The following is an 11571-nucleotide window of genomic DNA, read 5'->3' as shown; positions in this document are numbered from 1 at the left end:
CCGTCTGTCTGTCCGGCGTAAACATGTCGCACCGTAACTTGAGAACGACTTATCCAAATTTCATGAAACTTAATATAGTTGTTTCTTATGATGGTCAAATGATCTGTATACTTTTTGGTGAAAATAAGATTAAAACTTTTTGAGTTACGGCACTTTGTAACTAAAACAGGGGTGTGTTTTTTTCACATGTCGCACCGTATCTCAAAAACGATTCGTGATTATGGCTTAAAACTTTAATCACTTCTTAGTTATATTAATCTTAATATCTGTATACTTTTTGGTGATGATTCAAAATTTCATTTTTGAGTAATTGAGTATTTTGTAAAAAAGGGGGAGGTTTTTTTTACATGTCGCGCCATATCTCAAAAACGATTTATGATTATTGCTTAAAACTTTACACATGTCTTTGTTATATTTATCTAAAGATCTGTATACTTTTTGGTGATGATTCAAATTTCATTTTTGAGTTATTGAGTATTTTGTAAAAAGGGGGAGGGGTTTTTTACATGTTGTGCCGTATCTCAAAAACAATTTATGATTATTGCTTAAAACTTTACACACTTCTTTGTTATATTAATCTTAAGATCTGTATACTTTTTGGTGATGATTCAAAATTTTATTTTGGAGAAACAGGGGAGTTTTTTTTTAACATGTCGCGCCGTATCTCCAACATAATTTATGATTATTGCTTAAAACTTTACACACTTTTTTGTTATATCAATCTAAAGATCTGTATACTTTTTGGTTTTGATTCAAAATTTCATTTTAGTGATATTTAGTTTTTTGTAAAAAAAAAAAACAGGGTGGGGGGTTTCACATGTCCCGCCGTGTTTCAAAAACAATATATGGTTATTGCTTAAAACTTTCTCAGAAACTATTTATGATTATTGCATAAAACTTCCACACAAGACGTAGGGCGTAGCATGCGCTCATGGCGCAGCTGTTTATTTTTTTTATAAAATGAGCCTTACGAACTAGGTGAACAATATCGATTGTCAATTTTGCAGAACGAACCTTGCAACCTTGATTCTATTCTTGTACAATTAAATGAATACCATCTTATCAACCAAAAATAAAGAACAGTCAACTTAAGTTTGTCGGAACCGTTGTGTTATTGAAATTTGCTTTTCATGAATGTGTCTCCCTTGTGTAACGCTTTGATTTCTTGTGTGTGTTTGCCATTATATCAGTTACACCTCGTTTCTATGAGATTTTTGGTTTTCAAATATTTTGATCTCGAGCATATCTGAAAAAAACCCCATAAAGCTTCCAAATTTGCAACTCGTGCAGCAAATTTTGACGTTTTACAAAAGTCGAGTTGGTGCTCTCGTGTTGGATGAAAGATGAAAACAGTTTGATGTGGGGATCATCTCCAAAAGTATAGGTACTCATTTTTTCTTAACCTGTATGGACGTGTTCGATACTGTTAAAATATATTACTTAAAGTATGCAAGACATAATCAACTAGCATTTTGAAAGACCCAAAGTTAATCAGTTAGTAACATATTCAGTTCAACAGATGTCCAATATCGGTTAACCAAACAATAAAATCACAAAAATACTGAACTCTGAGGAAAATTCAAAACGGAAAGTCTCCATCAAATGGCAAAATTAAAGATAAAATACATCAAACGAATGGACAACAACTGTCATAATCCTGACTTGGTACAAATGTTGAAAATGGTAAATTGAACCTGGTTTAGAGAGTTGTCTCATTGACAAACATACCACATCTTCTATTTTTATATTTATAGCGCTAAACCTCTCACTTGTATGACAGTCTCATTCAATTCCATTATAATTACAACGATGCGTGATCAAATCAGCCATAATAGGTAAAATTGTCAAAATATGGGTATAGCAGTCATCACTGTGTCACATCTCAATTAGAACAAAAGCAAACAAATATGAAACAAAGAATCCCAACAAAACATCTATCAATGATGTTTGCAAAATGTTGTAAAATCATCTTGTTCGAAATTTCTCTTTTGTTTTTGCACTAGTTGTCAGATGTAAACTAAATTAAAAAATCGATATGAAACAATAATATCTAATAGTCTGATTCTGTTTTGTTTTATCTTTTCATATGTTGAGAATAAAACTGTCCTTTTCAATCCTTCAAACATATGAATGATGCAAAGATGCAGGATAATCTTGTTTTATATACTTCGTCAAAGAAGAAGTTATATTTCGACAATTTTTAGGTTAAATATAGATGGCAGGAATGTCACTCATAAGTTTTTCTGTACGCTCTGACCAGTACTTGACACATATTCTTATCAGGTACTATTTAAACCGTGAATTGGTGTTTATATTAACATTTCCATTTCTGCACAACGCAACATTTTATGATGTGGTGTGTTATTCTATTTGCTGCATACCTATTGCTCGTAGCAAATGGTAAGTCAACCAAAAAAATAAGAAGTGATTTTTCTTCAATGTGTTTTCTCATAAAACATGACATTACTATGATATTTACATTAAATGAATTTCTAAATTTGCAGGTTTTGCCTTTCATCTCTTAGTATGATAAGTCTCAAAACGGAAATGAGAAAGGAAGTATTCATTTCTCACGATATTTTGTAGAAATTCGCCGTTTCAGAAAATGTTGGATTCTTAACTGGTAATATTTTTTTCTAAACCAGATACCAAAACGTTGTGATAACGTCATAAACAATGGCATTTCAACCAATAACGTGACGTTATTTACATATTTGGGTACGAACAATACAATTGTCAATAGTCTTTTATATTATGAAGCATCGAATTGAATAATAAATATTTTTTTTCTGGTATAACAAACATTATCAAACATTTGACGCATTGTTTTATTATTCAAATAATATAACAAATAACATACGTACTTGTCATGCATGACATTTATTAAAGATGCACACCTCTGAAGCCAAATATTTCTAGAATTACATGATTATTCGGTTGATATGACTATAAAAATTATAATTAGTGAAGAAAAAATCCTACGGTGATGCACTTCATATTTTGCTATGGCTATTTGAAAAAACCCAGTTCTGATGATTTTCCCATTTTTCATCAATTTTTACCCATTTAAATTTTTTTTGGCTATTATCATGAAGAAAAACAAAACAGTTCCACAATATAACTTTTTCTCATTCTTTCAATAAAGATGGATGAACCAATCTGAATAAATGAAACTAAAAAAACTATAGGTAGTTTTATAAAACTTGGTGCTTATTCTTCTCAAATTTACCATGCTGTCAATTTTGTAAATTTGGTTTTTTCTCTCTTTTGTTTTAGAACAAAAAACATACTTCAACTTCTTTGTTATAAATGATTGAATAAATACATTTCTAAGAAATTTGAAAAGAAAAAATGATTTGGGATTTTTTATGTTTCTGGTAAAGTCATTTCCATTTTCTCAACATACAGGCTAATGAGACTGACTTGATTGGTTAAAAAACAACGATTTATTTTATATACACTTTTTTCACATTTAGTTAAGTGTGCTTATGATATATTTTTTTAATTCATTAATATGATGCACTTATATCTCAATTTGTGGAAATAATTCCAGAGGCGAGATTTCAACGAGACTGATATGTCCGAAGAATACATTTTTAATTCGAGATCTATATTATAAAGAGGTTTGGAAGGGTGCGTTCTGGGATATTATTTTCGTATTATTGATTGAAATCATTTAAAAAAAAAGAAGCAAATGTCAGAAATGATACATGTGATGTACAGAGAAGTGTTGAATATACTAATTTAAACATGTTTTATAGCTAACCAAGTATGTTATACTCATATTGGATGCTTCAGTAATTCTGCGCCATTCTGGAACACTTTCGGTACGCTTCCACTCTCTCCAGAACACATTGCAACCACATTCCATCTGTATACTCGAGCCAACCCAACCAATGGCCAACTTCTGGATCCAAATGGAACTGGGGCTTCTGTAAAATCTACACACTTCAATGGTGCGCACAAAACAGTGTTTATCATACATGGTTTCCATGGAGAAGAAGACAATAATTGGATTAAACTTATGACAAGTGCTCTCGTAAAAAATGTAAGTTGATGAATATGTTATTTTTGAAATCTTTTCTATAAAATTTTATCTACATTGAAAATCAAGCTTTCCTAAATTGAGGGATTATCATAGGATGCATTCAGAAGACAAGACAAAGAAGATCCTAGTGTCGAAACTCGTGAAAGATACATGGCGAATAATTGAGTAAACTGACGTCCGATATGTTAACAAATATGATGGCGATGAAATATCAACACATGATAAGATTTACATATTTCACTTTGATCTAAAAAGTTTACACGGCCAGATTTAATGATCCAGTCAGGCGGTTTACTTGTATTATGACATTTGAAAGATGTTACTGTATGTAAATATTGTTTGGTGTATAGGTTTACTCATATGTCATTTGATTATGTATGTTCCTTTTTGATTTTAATCTTATGAATATTCTTCTGAATAAGACCTGCAAATCAAGATGGTAATTGCGTATGCGGGTTGATACCATCTGATTTATTTCTGCATTCATAAGTGACAAAACGAGCTGCTTTTTCAATGTCTTGTTGGCCTACACAGAACATGCCTACTGTAGAGTCGGTTTATCGATGTAAATGCTTACACTATGATGAATATGTTTTCCGCTATTCATAAGTTTATCAAAATCATTTAATTATGTGTTTATTTCGGCAGTTTAATGTGAATGTGATCGTTGTGGTTTGGACAAAAGGAGCTTATGATAAGTATAACCAAGCTGTGGCAAACACTCGTGTTGTGGGTGCCATTACTGCTAACATGGTCAAATTGCTACACACTTCCGGTGGTCTGACATTGAACCATGTACATTTAGTTGGCCACAGTTTAGGTGCTCATATTGCTGGTTATGTTGGTGAGAACATTCCAGGAATAGGTAGAATTACAGGTACTTAGTTTTTTTTTATATACATATAACTTCTTCCGTCTTCGTTGATACAGTTTTGCGCAAAGCAAAAAGGTTAATAATGAACTGAAATCATCTTTTTGCAAGCGATCGGAATACGGTAAATGAATGAATGATTGCGTTTGCCTTTTTATTGACAACCCACATTAAATAACTGTATTTCTGCAAGGAATGTTGGGTTTATGTGTGTTTTGTCAAGCCACAGTTTATGTGTTCATATTGCTGGTTATGTTGGTGAGAACATCCCAGGAATAGGTAGAATAACAGGTACTTAGTTTTTTTATATACATATAACTTCTTCCGTCTTCGTTGATACAGTTTTGATGTGAATGTTCACAATTTGAAAGCTGAAATCATCTCTTTTGTCGTAATAACAATTATAGTAAGTAATTGATATTATTGGGATGGCTAAAATATTATTTGCGTTATTGAAATGCTAGTGTCAAATGTCAAATGTATAAAACTAGTATAAAAGTTCGAAAAACAGGTCTATTAGATATTTGATAAGAGTGAATATTTATATTTATGTAATGTCAGAATATAAGACATACCTTCGGGCATTTCTGGCTATACATTTTGAACCCTTAATAAAGTAGGTGCGTTTAGTTAAATCAAGCTGACGAGTGCAATCAACCTTATATGTTACGTTATTCCGGCTACATTACGCTGTTAAATCGAGCTGTTGAAGATCCACAAACAATTTAAGTTCAACGCACTTATATCCAAATCCAATGCATAGTGTCTGTCTGTATCCCCGCAAGTGTAGTTGTTTTGCTTTCATATATGTATTTTGTTTGATGAAGATAAGATTGTAAGTTGTCCTTTTTTGCATTGTTTAAGCTGGGGTCACACATTCACGATTTCTACTGCCATCCTTGACAGGACCATTCCCGATTAAAATTTATTAAAAGTTTGATCCAAATCCTATGAATCGTGGATGGAAATTCAAACTTCAATTAAAATTTGTAAAAAAAACAAACAACAATCAGATATTGTTCAGGAAGCGTCGATATTCAACCGTTTCCAAGCGAATTTATCCCGATAATCCCGTTCTAAATCCGCTTCTCATCCGATTTGTATCTTTCGCCAGGTAAAATTCGACCGAGTCTGTCACGACTGCGTCCCGATTCTAACGAATGTAATCCGACAGAGATCAGATAGTGACAAGACAGTGAACCGACGCTTACGAAAGTTAGCCGTTCGAAAACTGTCGGCATACTCGGGATGATCAGGTACTGTCGGAACGTAATCCTATCACGGTCCGCTCTATCGCATTGCAAACGGCTTTGTCTGGTCTCAGTCGTATTGTATTCTGTAATTGTCGGGACTCTGACTTGGGTATCATTGACAAATTTAGAATTAATAACGGGACTGTTTCGGAACGGTTTCGACAAAAACGGTTCGCAATTGACAAGATCTGGATGCAATCTGGACTCAATCGGCAGAAAAACAGCAATGAAAAATTTCTCCAGATCATTCCCGTTCCACAGGACACCGTCCCGAATACACAGAACATTGTTAGGAATTCGATCCGATACAGCAGAATCTGTCACGACATAGGCACGATTGTAATCCGACTAGACAAAATCGGCTGAGTTTCCCCGAATGTTACGGGACGCACTTAGCTGTCGGGGTGCTTTGCCGAACTATTCGGACCCTTCCCGACCAGTAGGAATCTGTTACAAACTAAAACGACTGCGTTCAGACAATAATAGGACATTCCAGATAATTGAGGATACTAATCCGACTTTTTCACTTTTCGTGTCGTATCGCTGTCTGATCTCAAACGGGAACAATAATCGGCAATGTGTGAACCCCGCATTAACATTTTACTTTCGTCGTCTTTTATTTCAAATTTAACGTCAACTTAGAGCTGTAAAACTCTGAAGTTAGAATTTTTAACATCAAGATGCCGCTACAGGTCTTTTTAATATGAAGGTTTATACATAGTTATAAATTGAAGGGGAAAAATAATTTATAATTTCCTCTATCACACTTGGTTCACTATTGACCTGCATTGTTATCATAATTTTCAAACGAGTTTTATTGATTATTTGATGAACAGTTGTCTTTGACAATTATTCCACACCTCCAGTTTATTCGAATTCAAATAGTGTGCGTGACTTTTCTTAGAAATTTTTTTATTTGTACATTTCATATCTTCTTTTTGAACTTTTTGTATATGGTGTTATTAAAGTGTTACTGCAACAATATCGTGTGTAATACTGTTGAATAATATGTACGAGCGTGCGAGTGAAATATACAGTGTACGAGAAATAATAGACAATAAAAGCGTTCATACACATTCCATACCATTCATATTTTCAGGTTTAGACCCTGCTGGTCCGGAATTTAATCGAGCGAATCAAGATGTGAGGTTGGACTCTTCGGATGCCACATTTGTCGATGTAATACATTCAGACGCAAGTAAATATTATCTTCAACATAACAGTTACCCTTCAGGGGCACCCGAGATCACCCCTAGTTTTTTGGTGAGGTTCGTGTTGCTTATTCTTTTGTTTTCTATCTTGTGTCATGTGTACTATTGTTTGTCTGTTTGTCTTTTTCATTTTTCGCCATGGCGTTGTCAGTTTATTTTCGATTTATGAGTTTGACTGACCGTCTGGTATCTTTCGTCCCTCTTTTACAATTGATGATACTGACTGTACTTAACAAATCTGTACAAAATGACTAACACGACGATATTATTTGTGGAGCAGGATCTGCTCACTCTCCTTTAAGTACAAACATGATCGAAATATGTTAACGCGATGCGCGTTTGTTAGATTGATCTCAGAAGAAATAAATGGTCATGGCTAGGCCCTCCTGTGTTTGAATCAAAGTTTTATTTCTATTTAGATTTTGAATCTTATGACCAACTGCGTACCTATTTAGGTTTTTAAAATTGCTAATATTATTCCAAATAACACGACAGATAATTGCAAGGACGCCGCAGTGTTTTGTCAAAATATTGTAAAATTGCATGGATAAATGAAGACTGTTTTAAAGATTTAAACCAGCAAACGAAATTAATGTAAAAATCATGTTCGATTCTTTTTATTTATTGATTTTAATATCATTAGTGGTTAACGCCACTTTCAACATGTAATAACGTGGTTGTAATTTTTGTTTATGTCGGAGGCAGTCAGTGTACCGGTAGAGAACCACCAATATTCGAAAAGAAAATGACAATCCAAACGAATTTAGATTGAATGCACTGCACTTGCTACGTGTGGCTTTCGAACATAAAACCTCCATCGTTTTTTAATCGTTATTTATCAGCACGTGTTAAACTAAATGTCAGGCATAACGCATTTAAAAGTCACACCCATTGTAAATGATCTGTCTAAGTGATAGATTAACAATGCCCTTATGTGTCGCTACAGCATTGTTATAATAAGCAGTAGTTCACTGATGGATCCATTCGCTATCTTAATGCATTTTGGGTAATATTTTCAAAGACGGCACCTAATCGTTACAAAATGTACACGTCTGTAAATTCAATAAAAGATGACATGACGCAATTTTCCATTGGGGTACGATTTTGATACGATAGTAAAATAGTGCATCTATGATCTAGTGCAATTAAATTGTACTGTTAATGATATCAAATTTGGTAGATTATCAATGTTAGTACATGTATGAAGTAGCATTCAAGGTACATTTTGACAGTCATTAATACTTGTAAAACGGTATTCAAATATGTAATTCAACATTAAAAGTATGAAATATTTCTTTAATTTTAATTATTTTTTTCATAAAATGTGAACATGTACACGTATTTTGATATGTATGTAAATAACATAGGAAATCTTTAATGCAACGACATCCTTTCATTTAAACCTTAATTTTACATTTTATTTTATCTTACTAGCAAAATGCTAAGCATGTATATTTTTGCAATTTTTCATTTTCTCGCTTGCAGTTTTTGGATTCCAACATCGTATGGGACATGCAGATTTTTATCCAAATGGAGGGAAAAACCAGCCTGGATGTGCTTTTGATCGTATAGTATATCTTGTATAATTAACATTCAATGAGTGTTTCATATCTTTTTGCCAATATGTAAATTTAGTATTGTCTTAAAAAAAACATATATTCAGTACAATCGTAGTAAATCACCAGTAAAATGTTCTTTTTTTTAAATGGTTCTGATTTATTTGATTTGGATTTTTTTTGTATTAATGTTGTTTCTCTCATGCCAACCCGATCTCTAAACTTTATAAGTACGTCTGAATTAATGTTAATTTGAGTGCTTAAGCTGTAATTGTTTGAATAGATAGATATTTTATTCTCATTAAAACCATGCAAGTACAAAGGTTACAGAAAAGTTAAAAATAATATACATAAAAATAAAAATGCATTAAAAATGCATAAAATTTCGGATGAGATAACATATAAAAGAATATTTAATAATACTAGAACACACCCGTGATATCGCAGGTCCGTGACTGAATTAAAGTACATAACTGTGCGGAAGCCTTATTTTAATATTAGTATTGTCATCTGATAAAGTCATGCCGATTATAAGATACACAGTTTTCTCTGCTTTCAAATCTTTCTGTTTGAGCCCGTCGAACTGGAACTTATCAATTATTGATAATATTAATTATTTGGAAAACAAAAGGTCCTGGAATTGAGTACTTTTTAATCAACAGCATTGTCCTATATTAGTTATAGTAAAGTTGAATTCTTTGATTCGCTGTTTTACGTCATGCCCGCTAACAAATTGAAATCTGTACCTATACGCCTTATTTTAGTCCAGATTTTTAGTATCCGTATTGTTATCGTAGAAAGTCTAACTAATTAAAATACTACAATAGGTAACAATTTGACAATTAAGTAGTGTCAACCCTGTGATTATGACCCGTGTAATACTATAGAGCATATTAATCCTGAATACACCGTTTGGTGGTGCGCCTTTCAGATGCGGAACGTACAGATAAGGTAATCGGTAACAGGTGAATATACTATTGGTATCGGTATCGGACTCGACCCGGAACTTCTTAATTATTGGCAATATTAATTACGTGGAAAACAATTTTTAATCTACACCTTTGTACTATATTAGTTATATATAAAGTTGAATTTTTTGATTCGTCGTTTTTACGTTATGACGGCTGACAAATTGGACCTCGTAATTTTAGTATTATAGATATACTTATACAGTCAAATGTAAAAGTAAAAATTGTATACAGAAATTATTTTTTAGCAATCATACCACATCTTCTTATTTTTATATAACAGAAAACTCATCAAAATATCCTTTTCTTTGTAGCAATAGCACCTTTTTACAGTTGTGGTCACATGAGAGCGGTTTACTACTTCATTGAATCAGTGAATTCAGACTGCCATTTTACTTCCCATCCATGCAATAGTGGGGATGATTATAAAAATGGGCACTGCGCTCATTGTGGAAAGGGCTGCCAAGAGATGGGTTATAACTTGTCACTCTACGCACGTGGAACTTTCTACCTTAGGACAAATTGGCATTATCCCTATTGTGCTGGTTCACATTAAAATATTCTTAAATTCCTTTTGTTTTCTTTCTGGAAACGTGGTTCGCGAGATGTCTGAAAACTTTAGAACTGGAAAAAAACAACGTTAACAACTGTGTATGAATTTCAAATCAGTAGATTAGTTATGATATTTCAGCCTCATGTTATAATTGTTATTGGCTATTATTTTACAAAGTATACCAGCTTTAATGGATCTAGACAAAAAATAGAAAGAATGGTTTGATTTCAGATAATCAATAAGTCATTTTTAAAACAACCAAACTATTATAGGCTCCTTGCTAGAAACTGACAAAAACAGTTAAAACAACACTACAACAAATTTTGAAAATTGATTGAAAAAGATTGGCTCATCGGCTCGGTACTATGCACAATGTAACAACCCAATTTACTAACAAAATACAAAAGAACCATAGAGAGCTCCAAAACTGCTGAACACTTGTTTAAATAACAACTAATCAATATGTAACACTCTCAAACGTGTCCCTCCCCCCAAACGTGTCCGTAATATTTAATATTCCCCAAACATGTCCGCAAATTGTTATTCGCCAAAACGTGTCCACTATTACACGCCAGAACGTCTCGCATCTTTTAGCGCTATTACATGCATGATCGTCCCTAATCAATAACGTTTACGGTAATTTTATGATGGGGGACACTGTTGATGAAGTGGTCATTTGTAGTTTGTTCAATGCCAGTTGTGTATGATAAGCATAAAAAATATTGCAAATTTAATCTGTAACATATGAATTGGCTTTTGACTGAAATTGATTATTGTCCAGTTGCAAGTATTTCATGGGCATTTTGAGCAGACATACATATAATTCTTGTACTGTTGAATTAATTGTTAACTATGTAAATTATTTTGTACTAATAAACTCCGATGATGCCTTTTATATTCATCCACATATTGCATGTTTTTTTTCCAGCAGAATTGATTTCCCTTCTTTCAACAGTTCTGATATTTTAACAGCCCTTAACTGTGCGTCCGTTCGCTTAAGGTTAAAGTTTTTGGTCAAGGTAGTTTTTGATGAAGTTAAAGTTACATCAACTTGAAACTTAGTACACATGGTCCCTATGATATGATCTTTCTGATTTTAATTCCAAATTAA

The 11571-nt window shown here is 32.9% G+C and overlaps 1 protein-coding gene across 1 annotated transcript; it reads left to right on the top strand.

The window, feature by feature from the left end:
* The first annotated feature begins 2276 nt into the window (after positions 1-2276).
* Positions 2277-10479, top strand: LOC139481496 (inactive pancreatic lipase-related protein 1-like). The gene is made up of 6 exons (XM_071264870.1): positions 2277-2400; positions 3762-4048; positions 4697-4925; positions 7272-7370; positions 8869-8949; positions 10222-10479. The coding sequence occupies exons 1-6, from the start codon at positions 2349-2351 to the stop codon at positions 10461-10463; spliced, it is 990 nt and encodes a 329-aa protein (XP_071120971.1). The 5' UTR covers positions 2277-2348; the 3' UTR covers positions 10464-10479.
* Positions 10480-11571: the final 1092 nt, after the last annotated feature.

This window comes from Mytilus edulis, chromosome 7 (assembly GCF_963676685.1).
Source record: "Mytilus edulis chromosome 7, xbMytEdul2.2, whole genome shotgun sequence".
Taxonomy (NCBI): Eukaryota; Metazoa; Mollusca; class Bivalvia; order Mytilida; family Mytilidae; genus Mytilus; species Mytilus edulis.
Note: the sequence above shows the minus strand (reverse complement) of the source record. Positions and strands in the feature narration are given on the sequence as shown.